At 45.6% G+C, this 21566-nt stretch overlaps 1 protein-coding gene across 1 annotated transcript in view; it reads right to left on the bottom strand.

Moving 5' to 3' along the window:
* Positions 1-21268, bottom strand: part of LOC144936489 (voltage-gated potassium channel KCNC1-like) — a 57991-nt gene extending 36723 nt beyond the window's left edge. Inside the window, exon 1 of the mRNA XM_078863593.1 lies at positions 19926-21268. Within this exon, the coding sequence (XP_078719719.1) occupies positions 19926-20552 (627 nt within the window). The 5' untranslated portion in view covers positions 20553-21268. The remainder of the gene's footprint in view (positions 1-19925) is intronic.
* Between the last annotated feature and the right edge of the window lie 298 nt (positions 21269-21566).

Below are 21566 nucleotides of genomic sequence, written 5' to 3'. Positions count from 1 at the left end.
GTGTGTTGACCAGTGTAATTGCAAGCCGAGTGCCGGGTTAAGGACGGGGGGTGGGGTGGGGGGGCCCAAAGCGACGTGCCCTCTTCTCCGTCGTGCACACGTCAAAGTCGTCCCGCGTTTGACCTTGAGAGTTCGCCTCCAGCTGACCACGCACGAGAGTGCGACGATGCCCCCCCCCCCTCCCCATGCATGACGGCATTCACTCGGAGGGACCATCGCTGCGCCAACAGGTGCAGCCGATGGCTGAGCCACCAGCAATTTTTTGATTAACAGAGGCCATGCGGCACGCCAGCAAGTAGCGGTACGGAGCGCGTCACACTCTTGTTTTCTCTGTATGCTCGTTAACTCTCTCCCCCCCCCCCCTACTGCAATACCGCAGGCACGCGTGTGGTGTGTGTGTGTGGTGTGTGTGTGTGTGTGGTGTGTGTGTGTGTGCGGTGTGTGTGTGTGTGGTGTGTGTGTGTGCGGTGTGTGTGCGGTGTGGTGTGTGTGTGTGTGGTGTGTGTGTGCGGTGTGTGTGTGTGTGTGGTGTGTGTGTGTGTGCGGTGTGTGTGTGTGTGGTGTGTGTGTGTGCGGTGTGTGTGTGTGTGGTGTGTGTGTGTGTGGTGTGTGTGTGTGGTGTGTGTGTGGTGTGTGTGTGTGGTGTGTGTGTGTGCGGTGTGTGTGTGTGTGGTGTGTGTGTGGTGTGTGTGTGCGGTGTGTGTGTGTGGTGTGTGTGTGTGTGCGGTGTATGTGTGTGTGGTGTGTGCGGTGTGTGTGTGTGGTGTGTGTGTGTGTGCGGTGTGTGTGTGGTGTGTGTGTGTGTGTGCGTTGTGTGTGTGGTGTGTGTGTGTGTGGTGTGTGTGTGTGTGTGGTGTGTGTGCGGTGTGTGTGTGGTGTGTGTGTGTGCGGTGCTGCAGTGGTTTGCGCACTGCGCTACGATCCCCCCCAGCGAACCCCCCGCGTTGGGTTCGATCCCTGGCCATGCGCAACACCCGTCGCACGAAATAGCTTAATCGGAGCTGTCCGGGACTGAGCTTCAGAAAAAAAATTGGGCTGCTCCCCCCCCGCCACCCACGCTTTTGCCTCCTCTACACCCACCCACCACTACCACCACTACCACCACTACCACCACCAATCTAAGAATGAGGAGGCTTAGGGAATTGCGGGGAGGGGGGGGTCCTGAAAATATTCCGTGAGAAATGAATCCCCTGGGTAGCAAATCGTGTGGTGTAGGCACCCGCCTGGGCCCTCTCCTTCATCACCGCAACCTCTGAAGGCCGTGAACTCGGTGCAGTGTGCAAAGCCACCGCAGCTGTGGACACAAACAAGGTGGCCCAAATTTCGATTTAAAGCTTTCGTGACTGCAGGGATTCATCTTCTTGGTTCTTTCGGTAAAGTCACGTAGAAGGGAAATAATAAAATAATAAAAATAAAACATCATAAAATACAATTCTTACGACGTTTCAGCCACAACGCAAGCAGCCGTCCTCAGGTGAAGAACAGGTCTGTCGGGGAGACAGCATCTGAATGAATGGCCCAAGTACGACCGTACTTGGGTAGGGCTGAACGATGAATCGATTTCAAATCGAAATCGCAATTTGAAACAATGCGGTTAGCAAATCGCAAAGGATGCGATTTTTTGAGATTTGAAAAGTCCTCTTACTTTCTTATTGGAATTGTTTAATATGTTTTTATTGTTCTAACTTTATTTGTTTAACTTAACAATTGTTCAATGTTTGATTGTTCTATTTAAATTAATACGTTTTAATAAATACATGTTGGAAGCCATTCATATCTTTTAAGTTCTAATCCTTGCATTCGAATATATAGAGCGGTTCATATTTTGATGGAATCATGTGGTAATGCTCCATCACATGTTTAAAATCTATTACACAGTGAATATTGAACTGAAGCTAGACTTTTCAAATTTTTTATCGCAAATCAAAACGCAATCGCAATGAGATATTGTCCCCAAATCGTTCAGCCCTCCCATACCACCACCCCTTTGTGATCCCGTGGCAAGGGGTGCTGTGCCGATCCGGCGGTGAAAATCGATTCTTGTTGCTCGCGATGCGTGCACCGCTCTTTCCGCGCGTAAGAATCGACGCTTCTTTTTGCCACTCTTATTTGTTGTATGCAATGGGTCCACCCGACCGCTCAAGCCGCTAAAGGCGTGTATATTCACAACGCCATTAAAACTAAGAATGTATTCTTGAAATGGATCGCAACTCTGAATCACGACACTTGATTGTGGCCTAACTGGCCATAATGGTTACTTGCGAACGACAGTCACCTCTCCGGTATGTAAGGCTCAATGGACATCTCTGTCCTTGAGTGTGTCTTTGTTTCAGTCGAAGCACAACCATGTCCAGCAGTTTGCATGGGTGGCTTTGTCTGGTATTAGAAGATAAGATTCCCAAAGCCTGCCAGTAATTTTGTAATGAAGTAGAGGCAAAGGTGTATCTTCAGACAGCCCTTATAAAAATTATTTGGCCTGCTCTTCCCTGCTGGTAAGACATCATGGAAGAGGTGGAAGTACCCACACTTTACCCTACCACACGCGACCTGCATTGGAATCCATACTCTTTGGTTCTTTCGGTAAAGTCACGTAGGTAGAAAAAATAATAGATCACGACGTTTCGATCGCAACGCAAGCAATCGTCATCGGGCGGAAGAAAGAGGAGGGAGGCTGCTGATGCAGGCTGCTTTTTGCAAAGAGTACGGATTCCTGCGGTCACGAAAGCTTCAAATAAAGACTGCATTGGAATGCTTGACCAAGTCTGTAAATTAAACTTTACATGGGGGAAGAAACCAGGGCACCCGAAAATAAAACAATGAGAGGGATTTTTTCGATTTAAAGCTTTCGTGACTGCAGGGATTCATATTCTTGGTTCTTTCGGTAAAAGTCACGTAGAAAGGAAGTAATAAAATAATACAAATAAAACATAATAAAATAATTCTCACGACGTTTCGGCCACAACGCAAGCATCCGTCCTCAGGTTCAGACGCTGTCTCCCCGACAGACCTGATCTTCACCTGAGGACGGCTGCTTGCGTTGTGGCCGAAACGTCGTGAGAATTATTTTATCATGTTTTATTTTTATTATTTTATTACTTCCCTTCTACGTGACTTTACCGAAAGAACCAAGAACATGAGAGGGATGCTAAGAATCAGAGCTCTGCGCACGTAGATTCAAACACACCGCTCTACTACCATCTCGTGGCTACCTCGCAGCCCCAAGCCGACACCACCAGCGATTCCCCCGCAGTCTCTCGTCCACAAATAACCTTGAGAACACCTCCACACGTACAAGGGGTAAAACACCCATAGCTCCGCACAGATAGATTCCAGAATCCATTGTTATACTGCCAACTCCTGGTCACCTCTCCAGACCATGGGGAGAGCACGCAAACTCTGTCAACTATTTGCTGTAGTACTGCATACCGTGGGTATTCTCATTGAAATTTTAGGGCATTCCGTTGAGTGTGGTGTTTCAGAGTTGGGAATGAACTGGAGTGGCGACAGAAAATCCACGAGAATCGGATCACAGTCAAATTGTGCATCAGCAGAATAAATCTACTTCTATAGCTGCCTTCCCCTGTTCACCTTGCAGACTCCCTACACCTCTTATTCCATGGTCCTCTGTCAACCAAGCACTTGCCAGGCTCCAACCCTACTTAGCTCCAAGATCATATGAGATCGGTCGGGTTGGAATCGGCGTGCTGGGGTGTAGACATGTCCCGTGGTACACGGTTCAATAGAAACTCAGTTTAGTTTGTGTCACCACACGTACGGATGAGTGTTGGCACGTTTATTGATGCTGACGTGCCTCGTGTTATTCATTGGATAGTACAGGGACGAAATGGAGTTGATTTACATGCGCACGATTGATTTTATTTAAGTTGGGACATGTGTGCAAACATTGTGCAGATGCTCTGCCAAGTATACTGGAGGGTTGGCAATTCTGCACTAAATTACGCAATGCACTGAACATCAGCAACACGTGATCCTTAAAGGTTAATAAATGTGCAAACACTGGGGGGGTGGGGGAGTGTACTTTCGGTTAATTTTGGAATCGGATGGACCCGATTAAACATTGGAATCAGTTTGGCGAATCAGGACCAACTATGGTTGAATCTGAATATTCTGATCAGCTTATTTGTGTGCATTGCTATGCACAGCGACTCGTAGGTTCATGTCCAGATGTGACAGCTGAAGGGACACCCTCGGGGGAAGCTGAATGGACGTCTTCAATGCCTCGACTGAATTTAACCGAGGTTCTGATCAGCCGATTGGCTCCCTGTTTAAGAATGCGGTCGTGAAGAGTAAAAATTGGCTCCTGGAGCCGCAGTACGCTACACTGAATGATTCATTTTTTGTAATAAGTAGTAACGGAATTGCTCAAGGCTGCAGTGGTCATGAATAAATGCACTAATTATCTTTATTTTATACGCGGTATTCAAATCGAGAGCCTGCTTGTCAACATTCGAAAGCCGGTTCTTTTGGTGTGGCCCAGTGCTTTGGAGGCGTGGGTTGGTGAAAAGCTTAGAGATTCGTGAGACTCTGAAACCTGCTCGTCTGTGAGCCGGCCAGCCAATCTCAATATAGGTGGGTTCATGAACCCGTCTGTGAGAACCTGAGAGATACATCTCAAATGTTTATGGGATTTCACTGGATTTTCGTCCCAAATTTGAAACACTCATCGAGGGAATTTGACAAACATCCCAACGCAGGAGCTGCCCGAAAATGTGTGTCGAGACTCATTGAGAATATATTTTTATTAAATAATAATAATAATAGTTCAATTTGTAACGCGCGCAAATTTGCAGACGTAGTGGCCGCAACTCAGGGGCGCGGAGCCAAGCTCAGAGTCGCTCGAAAGTGTAATTGTAGAGGTGAGTTTTTAAGTCTCTCTTGAAGGAGGCGATTGAGGTGATGCTGCGAATGTGCAGAGGGATATCGTTCCTGACTGTTGGGGCTGCCACCGAGAAGCGGCGCATAGACATGACCATCCTGGATCTTGGTATCAAGAGGAGGTCGTAAAATAAATCACTTTTAAATTCTATAAAGAAGCCGAACATGCATTTCCATTGTTATCTTCGTCTAAAGGAATTGTTTTACATATTGATAACCAATAATGAAAATCGGATCCCAATCGATCTTGGAGTGGATTTAAAGGGCCAATCAGGATCAGGTCCACAGAAATGCGGACCGGATCGGATCATTGGGGAATCGTGATATAGTCCGAATCCGAACTACGTGATTGAGTCCACTTTGACTCAATCTGTGCACACAAAGTACAAGCGTCTGCGTTTAAGCAGCAGGATGTTCATGCTACCATCAATATATTGCTACAAAATAAATAATACTGTAATGATAATGAGACTTTTCAGGCCATTGTCACTCCACGACTTGATGAAGGCCTCTCCACCCTGTGTCGGCCAATAGAGGTTGTTTGGCCATACTTCACCATGCTGGTCAACGAGGAAGGCGAATGAGGCAGCCCAGGACCAGTTCAGGCGCCATGGGGGCGAGACGTTAACTACCTCGCCTGGTATTCATATTCTTAGGTTTTTTCGGTAGAGTCACGTAGGTAAAAAAATTAAAATTAATAAAAGTTAAATATAAATTTAAATGTTTTACCTACGTGACTTTACCGAAAAAACCTAAGAATATGAATCCTTGCAGTCACGAAAGATTCAAATATCGCCTGGTATGCCAGGAGACCATGGTTCTTGATCAACACCCTGACGACTGCTGTTTATTTGGAGTTTGCATGTTCTACCCGGTTTTTCCTTCCCCATTTAGAATCAATATGCGTTATAGAGTATTTGACTGCTATACATTTCCATATGATAACCCACTTTGTTGAGCTATCGTCTGTGGCCAGGTCGCTTCTGACGAAGAGCTACATACCTCGGTGGGCCTTAGCTGGTAAAATATACAAAGTTAAATTCAGTTTAGTGCCGCACCCATGTAGACCGCTGGGTGGACAGGGTTTAGTAAACTTGCACCATGTTTTTTCCACTGCAGCACCGGATTAGACCTCTGCTCTACATTGCAAGTTCAGTGTCTTAACTGCTGTGTTTACACTGCGGCAGCATCCCAGTGCTACGGTGAAGCACGCGCATGATTTTTTGAGAAGTTGCCAACGTATGCAATACGTAGACTGCCTCGAGGAACTCTGTTCATAGTGATTGTTAGATCACGAGTTTATAGAGACGTGTTATGAATATTCTAAATGTACGCGGGAAGAAATGATTAGAAATGATGGCGTACATTGAATTTAGCGGGTCGTAATTATTAGGGCGATGCACGTAGAATATTTGTGTCGTCATTTTCAGCATCTTGTGCCATAACATTTGTTCTAAGTTAGGAAATTATATGTCGCATTATTTATTAGTGTGGCGTTTCAATTAAAGTTCGTGAATGGGCTAAGGAAACGTGATATGAAGAATGTACATATGTACGGATACATATTTGTTTTCATTTATTTCTAATGTTTGTTCATTTTCAACCAAAGACATTCAATGTATTTGTACGCTGAGACCATGCATTTAACAAATGTGTACATGCCTGTAAGGTGGATTGGGATGGAAATGATGAAGCAACAAAAAATAAACGACAGCATGATTAAGTGATTTTGTAATTTGCCTAAAGAAGAAGTGGTCTCGAGAGGAAAGTTTTCAGTCAGTGCATATTGCCAGCCATGACGTGGGTCAGAAACGTGAACACTGCACCAAGTCAAATGGGAACAGAAGTTCAACAATGTGCAAAGAGGCAAGCGAGAGATGCACAAATTAAATGACATCGTGACAGTCAGAGAGCGGAACGCACAGATCGGGGAACAAAGGGAAATCGGACACTATTGTCATGAACGTAAGTGGGCTTGTGCAAGGACACTGCTCCAGATGGGACGATCGATGGGGATGAGCCTGGCGATAGAATGGCAGCCCAAAGGAGGAATTGCGCCACAGAGAGATGGAGCCACGTGGTCAGCTTGTGCAGGAGTGCGATGGATCGTAAACATCTTCCGGCCATGAGGTATTGCAGCAATGTGGCAAGGCCATCATCCAGCAGTAGATAGGAAATAATTGAAATCTAGATATCTTTGCTGTTACAAATGCCATTTTCAATATCGTGAGTTGATCTCACCAGTGTCATGCGTAACGTGATTTTGGATCGCTTTCTAGATTTCCCATTGTGCACCGTTCTGATTGCCTATTATTTTATTGTCTGCAATGTTTATATAAAACATGTACTCCGCCGTTGTTGTTGTTCTATGCCACCCCTGTAAACCCTCTCTGCCCATGCAACACGCATGCTGCCTTGGCCGAGTCGATAACGAGCTCCTGAGCTCAATGGGCCTTACCAGAAATAAACTGACTGATGGATATAACAGACCTTGATATTATATCACAAAATGTCCTTTTTTTAATGTTCTGCTCCCAATTATATTCGCATTGTGCTCTCGCCATCGTGACATCAGATGACGAAATACGCCCATGCGGCGGTTGCAATTAGCAGCGTAGCGGCCGGAGCATTGTGTCGGAGAATAGGCCACAGAAGATGAAGTCACAGAGCTACTTCTGAGGGTGCCTTCAGGGAGTCGCGTTTCCACGCTCGGAAGGTGCACCTGTCATGTGCCCTGCCGTTGCATGGAGTTTATTTTTTTTAAATCACACGTAAATCAACCGAAATGTTTACTTCACAGTGCTGCAATTTGTATAGGTGTGACAAAGCTAATTTATCTTCTTGGTCCTTTCAGTAAAGTCACGTAAAAGGGAAATAATAAAATAAAATAAATATTATTATTATATTATTATTTCCCTTCTACGTGACTTTACCGAAAGAACCAAGAAGATAAATCCCTGCAGTCACGAAAGCTTTAAATCGAAATTTAAAGCTAATTTAATATGAAAGACGAGGCAGGGGTTGGATGGGAATGGGATCATTATAGATGGGAATGAGACTGGGCACGCACGGACGCATTGAATTTATTGATTTTAAATTGATTCTTACGCTCGCGATACAAGCGGAGAATTGTGCGTGCAAGAATCGACTGATTCCACGTGATTAGTACAGTACATGATGCACACAATTCCAATTCGGCCACGTGACCCCTGCAGCCACCAGAGGTGCTACATTCATCCGCAAAGATTCAAATCACGGCCCTCAATGGGGCCTTTTAATTGAAAAGCGAAGGGCATGAATGCATATATGTTGGCTGGCCAATAGCTACTATTAGGTAACTATTAATACGCCAATTTGAAAACTACTCATCGGAAAACATTAAAAAAATGTAATTCTCATCAGGCCCCATGATATAAAGTGGAGCCTCCACCTCTTGTTATCCACTCTATCTCTCTGTGGCCTCTCTAATTATGTGCTGGGAAGAAAGGCCATTGCCCGAAACGTTGCCTGCTCATTTAGATATATTTCTCTCTCCTTTTAAGGCCGCGGTGTTATTTATAAATGTGTTGGGAGTTTTTTTCTTAATGAAATCTGTAAGACAATCATCTCGCCACACTAAATCATGGGTGGCTTTTTGAAACCAAGCCCAGGATTTTCAGCAACGCTGGCTCGGTGCTTGGACCACGGTTATCAGCCTCCTGAGCCTCTTGCCCAGGCAACATTCAGCGAAGAATTAAGGTTGCGTACCTCTTGACAAATGAATTTTCTTCATTGTTCAAACAGAAAGTGAATATGTTGATGATCTGACACTGAATTCACACGGAGATTTGAATTGTCCATGAATCCGTACAGAGACTTTTTTTTTAGTTCCTGAAAACGAGGTGGCCAGGTCAGAGAACCCAAGCTAACACTGCTGGGCACCTGAGTTCGAATCCAGGCAGTCAGGAGTCATTAATTAATTAACCATTGCTGTTCCCGATGACGTACGTGTACAAAACTGTACATCGAGGAAACAAAACCGAAATAAAAAATAAAAATAACTTTATCGGTACCGAGGCTCCCACAAGGCCATGCGCGAAAGCGTGTGGCACAGTTTGGCGCCGGCTATTACAGAGTGTGGTCATGTCGCTCCAGTTGTCTGCGGTGAGTACAATGTCTTTTAAAACAGCGCCGCGATGCCTCTCTAAATAGATTGAACGCCGAATCGCTTGCGCGTTCCGTGATTCGGTGGCGAACGTGACCTCACCCTGCAACTTGCAGATGTCTCGGAGCTGGAATGAGTGAAGTCGGGCTCTCAAGTGGAGAAGGGTAATGGCATGAGTCCAGTCAACGATGACTGTACAACAACAACAACAATAAAAAACCCCACCATGTTAACGTTTTCGTTGTTCACTTTCAAGTAGCTAATTTTCAGTTCTCAGAATTCAAATATAAGTGTGTCAATCTCATAGCAGAATGTGTGGAAAGGTTCCCCCCCCACCCCACCCCCCGATTGTGTAAAGATGAAGAAAAAAAAGCCAACATGAAGGGTTTTCAAAAGTTTTGTGCAAATCTCTTGCCACAGCCATGCTCGTACACGCAGAGAACACACTGCTTTGGGGGATTTTCAAATGGATTATATGTCTTATGATGATGCTGAAGGGTCAATCTCTGTTTAGAACCTCATGCCCTATCAATACCAATACGAAGTCTCATGCATCACTCGTTATCAGCTGTGTAATTGTTGTGTCTCATCCAAACACATAAATGAGGCATTTCAAACCAAGATGACTTGAATAAAATCATGCCAGGCATCGTTTGTAGTACTAATCGCATATCTGCATTTCCCATAAATATGCTAAATTCATCTTGATATGCAAATTAGTTTGTCAAGACGCTCTTCGCTCCCTCCATCCCAGCATAAATAGTCGCTCCAAGCCTGGGGCGTTCCACTCAGACTCTGCCTTCTCGACAGACCAGTTGTGGCCGAAACGTCGTGAGAATTATTTAATTGTTTTATTTTTATTATTTTATTATTTTCCTTCTACGTGACTTTACCGAAAGAACCAAGAAAAAGCTATAGAAGTTTACTTATTGGTGGATTGCACAGATATCTGTATCCGTCGAAGGCACCCAACTTCGGATCAATATGCAAGCCTACACAGGGCAGTACACAAGTAGTCTGCTCACCTCTATCCTAAAACCCAACACGAGTCTTGTCGAGAGAAACTGAGCAGTTGTCTGAATGTCGTTGTCATAATGTGGCAGGGTTTGTCTAAAAGTGGTGGCTAAGTGGGCTCCGTTTGAAGGTACCATATTGGGATTCATAGTGTGGTACAACTACCCAAGGCAGATGAGTCTCCATTTGTGACAATGGCTTAGATTACAGGGGAGTGTATGACCCTCATTTATCATAGCATCATCACAGACAGGTGAGCCATTAGAAGTGATGATGACTCTGCAGACACCAGGAGTGGAGTGGCTGCCTCCCAGTGCTCCACCGAGGTTCAACTGCCACACGAAGACACGAGTTCAAATAAAACGCCCCATGCCAGCCCAGATGTCGCCCAGATTATTAACAAGATCTGTGCATTCCGCTCAAGCTGGCTGTAAACGTGGGTTGGTGGACACTGCCTTCCCAGATGAGAAATCAGGGTTTGGGTGACTGTAAGATTCCTGAAACAATGATGGACAATATGATGTAGATGTATGTTTTGAACTTCTTTTGCACCGTACGTAGCTGGACAATATGATGGACAATATGGAAGGAACTTCCAGATGGCGGGATACTGTAGGAGAGGACTTTGCAGTTAGCCTTTGAATCCTGTAAACACTGCAAGATCTTGCATCAAGCAGAGAAATAAGATAGCAAGTGTTGATGGCATGAACAGTACTGGCCACGGTGACCTATTGACCTATGTGTGTGTATATTTGAGTGTTATCCCCATGCATGTGTGACATTTAGACATTCCAGTTTCATGGCACGTGCTTAACTTCGCGTTAAAATAATTGTCTAAATAGTCCACGAAAGGGAACTGCCGTAGCAAAATGGTCTGAAGAGACAATTCTGTCTTTGGATAAATGGAGGTTAATTATTTGTAAGATTTGGCGGGGCGGGTTTTTTTTTTTAAAGGGTTTGGTAACAAAGCATTTGAGGAATGTTTTCGGTGAGCAATCCACAGCACACAGATGTGCCAAAGCGGTGATAAGTTGCCGCGTTCATCCACGCGGCCACTTTATTTGTTGGCTGTGCCGGGTGGAGGAAGGTGCACGACACAACACTTCACTCACACGGCGATCTGACCCGAATATCAATCATTGAATCATAACAATGGGCCATGAAAGCTCTGCACGTGTTAAACATTTATACTGCATATAAGGATGCTGCTTTGAGCAAGTTTAAGGAAAGTCGGTTGATCTAATCAATAACCCGGGGGGTTGGGTGCGTTTGTGTTTACTCTAACTTCAGATTCACTGCACAAGGCCTGTCAGACAAAATGTCAAGATATTTCTTTCCCTCTGAGTTGCAGTGCGTAAAAAAAAAATCCCATTATATTTGATAATTTGACCTGTTATGGATTTAATATGGATTTACTGCGGAGAACGCTTTCCGGAGTTTTTTCTCTTGATGTGTCCAACCGACGACCCTTTGGTGTTGCTGTTTCACCGTCTGCCGTTACAAATACTATGTCGTAATCATGGTATAGATACGTACTGCAGCTTTAATATTTCACGGGTAATTTGGAATATGTTGGCGATTAAAAACTATTAAATTTAATTATACAGTTACTGAGTACTATAATACAAAACTTGGAATACGTATTATTGCATTATCATTGATCCCATTCATTATTTTAAAACACAATTTGCAGTTTTCTTTATATTGTATTCCATAATTTTTTCATGAATATGCTTCACATTACATGCCAACCACAACGAGTCAACTGTCATAGCTCATCCCACATTTACAATATAGTTTAGCTACTATTTCATACGTGTACACTGATTTATATATATATATGTCTCAATTAGCTCAAAGCCCCCTTTAAATCACGTGACTTGTGTGTGACCTCCCTTCACTCGGAATCCACCCCCTCCCCCCGCCCCCTGTGAAAACAGACGCTGCTCCATGCAGCTCACTCCTGCTCACTCTCTTCCTTCTCTCGTCCCTCTTCTCTCACCCCCCTCTCCACTTCCATGCCCGGCGCTCTTTATTTATTCCTGCTGCTCATCTTGAGCCGTGCCATCTCTGTTCACCTTGGGCACTTTCCAGGCCAGCGTCCCGTCCCGTTCGTGGTCACCTTGCCCTGCCTGCTGACATTTTGCGCAACTGACTCTGTTCCCCTTCCGGTGATGTGGGGTCGTGGGTCAAACATTTTAGACACAATCAAGCGTGTTGCCTTGCATATAGTATAACATCTGTATACAGTGGTACCTCGGTATATGTCGTTAATTCGTTCCAGAAGGTAGGACTTATACCGAAAATGACGTATACCAAACGAATAAGAAATAAAGGGAAAGGAAATAATCCGTTCCAGAGTATAAGAAATTATATTTTATATGGCATATTATACATGAATTGGGTTGTATAAAAAAATGTAGACACTACTTATTACTAAAATGCATACATAAATAAAGAAAAATAAATGCATAAATAAATTAAAATAAATTGAAAAAAAAAAATGTAACATCACTTTACCTTGCTGAGAGGGGTTGATAGCCTACGAGGATGGTGGTAAGCTAGGGGAGGAGTCGTGAACGGGGTCTACGCGGTGACTCATCCCGACCCATACAAGTTCTAGCAAGCGTGTCGTATCCCAAGCAAGCGCGTCGTATCCCAAGCAAGACGTCGTATCCCAAGACATTTTTTTCTCGTCAAAACACGACGTATACCAAATTCGACGTATTCCAAAGCGGTCGTATACCGAGGTATGACTGTATATATTCAATTGTGCAGCAGTAGTGCAGTGGTTAGCATACAACACGACGAACCTGGCAACCTGAGATCCATACCCGACCATGGCTAAAAATCGGTAGCGAGTGACATCTTGACCAGTGCTGCGCCGATACCGGTGATGACTAGTGGGGTAAAGTATGTTAGAGAAATAAAACTAGCAGAACTGATATGGTGGAGGGGAGGCCTTCATGGAGCAGTGGACTGTAAATCATTATTTAACATACGTACAGTATACACACACATGCACCACTGATTCTCGGGCTCTGAACTATATATCCAGGTAAATACGAAAAATAAAATGTGCAATGGAGTGGGCATCGCCGATATCCAATGTTCGAATCCAGTCGGTCGCCCGCGATTGAACGAGGCTCTCAAGCGAATTGAGTTGATGATCTCAGCCCAGTTTCCAATGACTGCACGAAAAAAAAATCCATCACATTCATTTGGTTACGTTCGTTTCATTTGGCCACATTCCAACTCTGAGAAGGGAAGTCACGTTCTGACTGCGTTGTGATGGCGCAAATGCTCTCATATGTTAGAGCAGGCGGGGAAGTTTTGCTCTCTAAGCTGTGGACTCGGGGTCACTTGAAGGGACCTCAGTAGCAGCTCTGTGATATCCACTTCCGCAAGCCATTTTCGACCGGCTGCGCTGCTGTGCGGGAGATTCAAGTGAAAAGTTTGTCTCGTGACGTGACGCCGATAGCACAATTGGCATCGTGAAACTGGAAAAAAAATTGCTTAATAATAGTGCACAATCAGAATGCACAATGATATATTGGCATTATCACTATGAAGATGGTAGTACATTTGTCTAAAATTGTAAAACGTGTGTTGCAATGGAATTCAAGGTCTAGAACATGCGATTCTGACAATGGCCACATTCTTAGTTTCTCTGTTACATTGTCAAATTAGCTATTTTTTAAACATTCTACAATTTGTCTTCAATGATTTTTACTGCGATTAGTCAGGAATTTTATTTTAGGGGCAAAAATAATTTCGGTCGTCGTTTTTTTCTAACATAAATATACGGATTAGCAAATGTGGCCTCATTAAAACAATGTAAAAAATTAAGGCATCTAAATGTGATCACATCTCAAAGCTGATGTACGAATAGGGTAAACGTGGCCATAGAGGGAGTCCAAAGAGGCTTTGCATAGCCCTGCTATCCCACTCCTTAAACTGAGTGTCAAGCGAGTAGGGTCGGGTGAGTTTTAAGTGTCAAATAATTATCTGGTGAGTAGTTAGGTGAGTAGTGAGCGCTCGGTGAGTGGCGTCCACTGAGGACCATTGAGTGTAAACTATTCACTTTTTATGTAGCTATATAGCTACTTTTCAGAAGCGACCTGGCCACAAATGATAGCTCAACCAAGTGGCTTATCATGTGGAAATTTCGAGCAGGCAGTTACTCGAAACGCACGTTGATTTTAAATGTGGAAAGAAAAGCCGGAAGACCCGGAGAAAAATCCACGCGACCATGGGGAGAGAGACATGCAAGCTGCAAATATACAGCAGGCGTCAGGGTGGAGATCGAACCCACGACCTCCTGTATACCACGTGAGTCTTGTCATCCCATCTGCAGACTGGTCTGCTCTAATACTGAGTGACTTAATAACTGAATGTTAAAAACCTCAATAAGTACAGTAGTAGAGCATTTTTAACAACGGTGAAAGTTTCTTAAATGGCCCCCCCTCCCCGACCCTGCTTCAGTCCACCCAGCAGTAGAAATGAATAAACCACCGTCGATTGCCAAGTCCCTTGTGGTGGGGCAAAGTGTGGGTACTTCCACCTCTTCCAGAATTCCTAATCAGTCTGTGAGTGGAGATCAATTGCCCTCTAGAGGGGCTCTCTAGAGCTCCCTCTCGTGAAGGCTCTTCTGCCAGCAGTGTCGTGAGAAAGATATTGCAGGTACCCTGCACCTTCACCTTTAAATCTCCACATTAATCCAAAATCTTTTCTAGTCAATTGCCCTGCTGACATTCCAGACTTTTGTTAACCAACGTAATTTGTCTAAACACGCTAACTCTGCACGGATTTCAACCTTCCGTGGCTCATTAGCACAGTCAAGCTTCATAAGCAAATACTGCCAAATCGCCAGATGCTATTGGTAAGTGCCCCTTTTTCTGCACCATACGTCTGGAAGGCCAAGTGGGCCAACACACTGAAATATACATATTGCATTCGTGGAGAGATACAGAGAAGCAACTTGTGTTTCAATCGAACCTAATTTTATATTCATCTGAAGCAGTGGGTGGTTTTTTTTCCCCCCTCTGTGCAGTGGTTGATTTTTCACAGCGATTTGAAACTGCGTGGAGATTCTCTGCACACGAGACCCATGTGCAGTAGCCGGTACGATCTGTGGATTCTAATGCAGCATCACTTCAATGCTGGTTCGGTGCTGTGACACGGACATTACATTGGCCCCCTGAATCACCCAAGCCACTTGATCGTAGCGATTTCCAAATAGAAATCACGAGACCCACGACCATGTCAGGCTTGCTGTTCTCTCGCGTTGAACTGAACCCGCATGTGGGCAGTCTGTATTGCATAAAACAGTGATCAACGTGTTATGTCAATGTTGTGGAATAAATAAAGAATGAATGCAGATTCACGCAGATAATTATGAGGTGTGCGGGTGGCTTAGGAGGCTAATACTATGTCAGAGCACTAAGCTGGCACCATTGGAATCCTGGGTTAAATTCCATGACCAAGCCAAGATTCATCACAGATTCTCCAGTGTAACGAGCGGATAGGACTCAGTCCAGTTACCAACGACTGCAACAACAAATAAACTGATTTTTACGTCACTTAATTTGACTTCATTCAATTCTGTGAATTTATATAATATTATTGCCATGTAAAAAAAAAGACTCTTTCCACGAGCTTAAAGTAAAGCATCGCCTCGTGTGGATAATGTTATTGAGGATACTAAGACATAGTCTCGTGGCATAATTTTTCCAGGGCTATATTAAACCCAGTGGTTGCAGGACTGAGTTTTGGGTTTTATCTGTGGCTTTGTCCCACGAAATGACAACTTGATCTGAGTGCCGAGTTATTATTCTATTTTACATTTTTAACGAGCCCATTACAAAGCACGAGCGATAGGGGGAAGTGGTAAAGGTATTCTGTGGACAACAATCCCGAGGCCATGTGCCCACTGGGGAAGGGGAAGGAAGGGCGATTGGGCTCACTGCCCCCTTACTCACGTCTGGGTAACGGTCGGGAACGTGGCATTTTTAGGGGAGAGGGCCCACTTCTAGATTCTTATGGCCAACTCAAAAATGTATGGCACGCTCATAACTACAGAGTTGAATATTTCTCTGCTGGCAATGTGATGCACTGTGAGATAAACCAATGACTTTTCTTTCATCTCAAGATATGATCCTGACAGCACAGAGTCTAATTATAAAAAGGAAATTAACTAAAGCATAGGGTAATGTTATTTCACAGGCAAAACTATTGCCTAGACTAAATGAACGGGGCAGAGGGCGGGGTGTCTCAATCGAGAAAGACAACGGAACAAGAGTAATCTATCCAACACAGCAACGCCGTGAATATTTGCATTCAAGTTTTCGGCACAATTGTTTTTCCCGCCTTCACTCACAGATTCCCAGGATACAATGACACGTGGGTGGCCAGTAAATCAACACGGTATTATGGCGATTGTGTACAGACGATATGCCCCTGCCATGAAAATATGGAATGTCCACCAATAGCTCAAGAGTTATGCCCCACCGCTCATTTGAGGCAGGAGACGCTTTGACCTTTTCTCGTCTCGTACCCAGGGCTACAGCATTCACATTAGAAATGTGTAATTACCCTATTGCTCGCCCATAAGTGGCACGGGGTTTGTTTAAGCTCGGCAGGCATTGAGAGAATATTCTTGGGAAGTTAGCAGTGTGCCGTGAGTTGCAGACACATATCGAATGCCTGGCCGTGACACTTCACACCATCGTCTACTGTTGAATAATGTCAAGGGATTGCTTGCATCTGGCTGCAAGCGAGACGCCACCATTGGTTGATTTGTGCTCTTCAAAGCCACTGAGTTCATATGGAATGGAGCACACACACACACGTACTGCAGTATTCATAATAAAGGTTTTTGGGTTAAATCGCGTGAGTATGAATGTGTCGTAACCCTCCACCACCCGACGCAGCAAATTAGTAAGGGATTTGTCAGTGAAACAAAACGCCAATTCATTACTACTTGGAGAATAAATCCACAGCATTTACAATTTGAGTACGACGTTTCGCTGTTAATTACATCCAGCATCATTGGGCGATTTGCCAGAATAGTCTTACGCGAACTCACCCAAAAACCTCCATTGTGAATAATATTGGTCGCGAAAGCCTACGTGTTAAAACGTACTGCAGTATGCAGCACAAGTATATTATACTGCAGCGTCACAAGTCAACGTGTCTCGTCGCTTAAACATGATGGAAGTGCGCCAACCTTCATCCGTGGCCCTTAGCCAGTGCTGGAAATTCCACATTCCCATTGCGAAGATCAGTCTCCCTCTCTCCGTAGAGTGCCCACTGTTGATATTTCACGAAATGTCTCTAATATTTACTGACCCTGAAGGGATGGAATTTTTATTTGGCACCCTCAAATTGTGAGCCCATCATCTTTAATCACAGCACTACCTGGGCACATATTTTTAAGATGTCTTGCTTTATAAATGTACTTAGATCCATAATAAGACACGTAGCTTGATGATATTGGTCTGGCAGCCAAGAGGCTGATTGACTAATAGATATTTGTATTTATATTAGGAAATATAGACCATAGTTCTGCTCATATTTGCTTTCACAGATTAAAAATTGTCGAATTGTGTGCAATATGCCAATGATATATGGCATTTACATGAATCCCATATTTAGCACTTGCCCCAAAGGTATTGAGGCAAGTGCTGTCAGTGAGCACCTATTAAGGCTGACACGTCACGCAAAGGGATTGTGTGGCCAGCATCAGCATCATGCCCGGCCACCTTTGTCTTCCCAGCGCCGTCATTCATGCGGTACATCGAGTTACTCATTTGCTACTGCTTCAACCGAGAGGAAGACCGATTAACCGGTTTAGAGAGCACTCGATGCAGAGGAATTGATTCCTCGCACCCACCATTCATTCCTCCTTGCAAACAAATAACAAACAGAACACGCGGACAACGATTTGGAGCAAAAAAATAAAGACAAAGGCATCTCAGTCCGCAAAGTGCATGGCTCAGCCTCATATTCAGACGCAACTGCACATGCAATATCGTATTCAGCAGGACGTGTCGTCACGTCCCAAAGAGAAATGCCAGCGGCACCAGTTGCGTTTCAAATTGCACGGGCATGGCTTTGCCTGCAGAAGCCATCAAGCAATTGGACCAGCGAGCGAGCGGGGCGAGCGGGGCGAGTGTGCACGCGCTCCGCCGCAGCGCTTTCTGCAAGGTTGACTGATGGCCCACGTTCGTTGGTCCTCAAAGACGCGCGCCCGCCAGCTCGCTGCGACCACCCGCTTGCACGTTACATCACTCCGTGTGGCGTCGCCTTTCCGCTGCATTTTGTGCGTCAGCTCCATCGGCGGAGCGAATGGGTTACGGTGGGGTGGGGGTGGGGGGGGGCCCCGTGCCGCCACGCCGTCTCTTGTCTTGTCTGCCGTGGTGGCTCTGCCATGAGGGCCGGTTGCGTTGTGTAATTTTTTTTTCTCTCTCTCTCTCTTGTCTTGTGTTGTTCGCTCATTAGCAATGCACCTCACGTGTGTGTTCCCACGCAGCGTCCTCGGGATGAACGCGCGTGTGCGTTCGCCCATGCGGAATGATACGCGGCGTTCTATGCGTGTTGTATGTGGTTGCTGGAACGCGTGTGCGTGTATATGTGTATACGCACGCATAGAGGTTTTGTGGAGGAAAAAAAAAACACGCAACATGCATCTCCATATATAACGGTGTGTTCTTATATATACGTCGCATATTCATAGAGCCAAAATGCATAATAATCAGCACGACCATGAGCTATTGTATATAATGTTCACTGTAGGATACAGGTGTTCTGTCTTGGTAATATTGTCCATGAGTCTGGGTCAATTTTGAGTATTTAAACGACAATGTTGACATTAAACTGAAGAGAGAATAGCATATTTTGTTTATATACAAATGAATCCCTGGACACTTCTGCAGGAGAGAATGATTGTCCTGATGGCCTCTCACTTGGATCTAAGGGTTATTGATCAAATGCATATCTCGCGCTGTGCGTAAATATGGGTCATCCGTGTGCTGAGTGTTTCCTTGCGACAGTTCGACATCTAATTTAATATGCAGTATGAGCTGTACGCAATTGAAGGCGGTGGATAGGATGAGAGAGGGTGGATATAGAGCAGGCAGAAGTTGAGGAGATGAAAGAAAGATAATGGGAATACAAAAGTGAGATATTGGAGAGAGATGATGGAGGGAGATGGAGGGTCAGGAATGGCTAAGGAAGAAACAGGTTAAGTAGAGAAGATGGAGAGGCAGGGTGTGAAGGGATGAGATGATATTAAAGGCAGGTGTTTGAGAGGATGTAGAGAAAATGTATGGAGATGTACATACAGCATATGGAGCAAGAGGATGAGTGGAAGGATAATAACGAATGTAGAACTATCATTGCGACAGGATGGAGATGTGGTGGAGATAGACTGGGGGGATATGGAGGGAAGATAGGGAGAGGTTATGAGGAAAAAACGATAAAGGGGACTGAAATAGACGATTAGGAGAGCAGTTGGAGAGAAATAAGATAAAGAAAGGGTGAGTATGGAGATATGAAGATGATGGAATGGAGATAAATAAATGGGTGGATAGAGAATGCATGGGAGAAGAATGCATAGAGAGGGTTGAGAGATGATGTGTAGATTGAGATGATGAGGAAAGAGAGAGAGAGAGATGACGGTGATAGCATGACGAAATGTTGGAGAGAAAGAAGGTGAAGACAGGTCACGTGAGAAGGTGGATGGTGACAGCTCGAGGATGGGGATGCGATGGAGAAGTCAGGTGGAGATGGAGGATGGGTAGACAAGCCTCCGTCGGGAAATGTGCACACGCGCACAAACACACACGCAGCAGCAGCAGCAGCAACTAACCTTGGCGTTCTTGGACGAGTACGGATCTTCGAAAAGATTCCACAGTTTGGGCTGCCAGCGACGCCACCAGTTCGACTTGGCGGCCGCGCTGGGGTCATCGACGCCGAACCGCTTGCTGCCCGAGCCGCCCGATTCCTCGTCCCCGTCGCCACCTCCGCCATCGTCGGGGGCATTGTCAAAGCTGTCGAGGGCCTCCTCGGCGTCGCGGTGCTGCCTGTAGGTCATCCAGCAGCACGCCTCCACGTCCGTCTCATCGATGCCCCAGTAGGCGAGCTCCTCCTCGAAGAAAGGTCCGCACACGTCGGCGGGGCAGTGCAGCTTGCCCGTGCGGTAGTAGTTGAGGATGTGCGCGAAGACGCCGGGGTGCCTGTCGAAGAAGAACTCGTCGCACTTGGGGTCGTAGTCGAAGGTGCTGTATGCGTCGGGCTCCGTGAGCCACGAGAGGCGAGTGCCCGGCAGGGTCTTGAGCGTGGTCCTGTAGGTCTCATGGCGCATGCCGCCCACGTTGATGATTATCCGCTCCTCGTCCTCGCTCTTGGCCATCTCGCCCTTCAGGCATGTCTTTGACGGCGGCTTGTTGCCGGACTTGCGTCCTCGGAACGACGAGACGCACACTGAACTGATCATACGTCTGGATGGCGGAGGCGGCTGCCGAGCAGCGAGGAGATGCGTCGAGCCACGTTATAATTTATTATTATTATTAATTTTATTACCAGCGCTAGATCTCGCCGTCGTCACCACGCCGCTTTACTGCTGATGCTGCTGCTGCTGCTCTTAATTAAATTGATGGTGATGATGATGGTGGTGGTGGGTCCTGTTTTTTTTCTGCTGCCCGAGCAAATTCAGTCAGTGGCTGGCCCGCGGGTAGGCGCGGCGCTGGAGATTGATGGTCGGATGTCCTCTCTCCAACGGAAGCTCTCTTCTCTTCAGCCTCCTGCTTCGCCTCTGCCGTGTCCTCCTTCCCTCTCTATGTTCTCGGTGAACGACGGCGGTCGGAGGAGAAGGGACGCGAGTGGAAAGCCTCCTCGTCATGCGGCAGCGTGGAGAAGGTTTCAGCGCTGCCGAGAGGGCAGGGACCCTGTAAGAGCCCTGATAACAACATCCAGTCTCTCTGGGTTTTTTTAAATATATATATTATTCTGTGTCTGTTGCTGAGCCACAATAGGGGGGGGGGTGGGTGGTGGAGAGGGAAAACAAGATATAAAGACGCAAAATGAATGAGAATTTTTTTTTTAAATCAGAAAATTCCCATCGTCGTGAAAATATCGCGGCTCATTATTTGCTCGTACGCACGCCAAATTCGACACCTTGCGACAAGGTTCACAATTAAGATGGGTTGTTGTCCCCCCCCCCCCTCTGTGTAATATATAACACAGGGAAATAAAAACTGCTGTCTTATCCTCGGTTATCCCCCCCACCCCACCCCCCCATTCGCAACACGCTATACCCGACCGCGCATTAAGATAGCGATGCCATACACACAGGTGCGCCGATATAAAACATCAACAACAACAAAACACACGCAAATCCACAGAGCGACTCGACTGACTGCCAGTACTGTCACATATACGGCAAATATCTACATAGACGGAGAGAGCGAGAGGCTGCCAATGCAACGACCAATGCTCCAGTCCCAGAATG

Source organism: Lampetra fluviatilis, chromosome 16, assembly GCF_964198595.1.
Source record: "Lampetra fluviatilis chromosome 16, kcLamFluv1.1, whole genome shotgun sequence".
In the NCBI taxonomy this organism is placed as follows: Eukaryota; Metazoa; Chordata; class Hyperoartia; order Petromyzontiformes; family Petromyzontidae; genus Lampetra; species Lampetra fluviatilis.
This window is presented reverse-complemented; position numbering and strand designations above follow the sequence as displayed.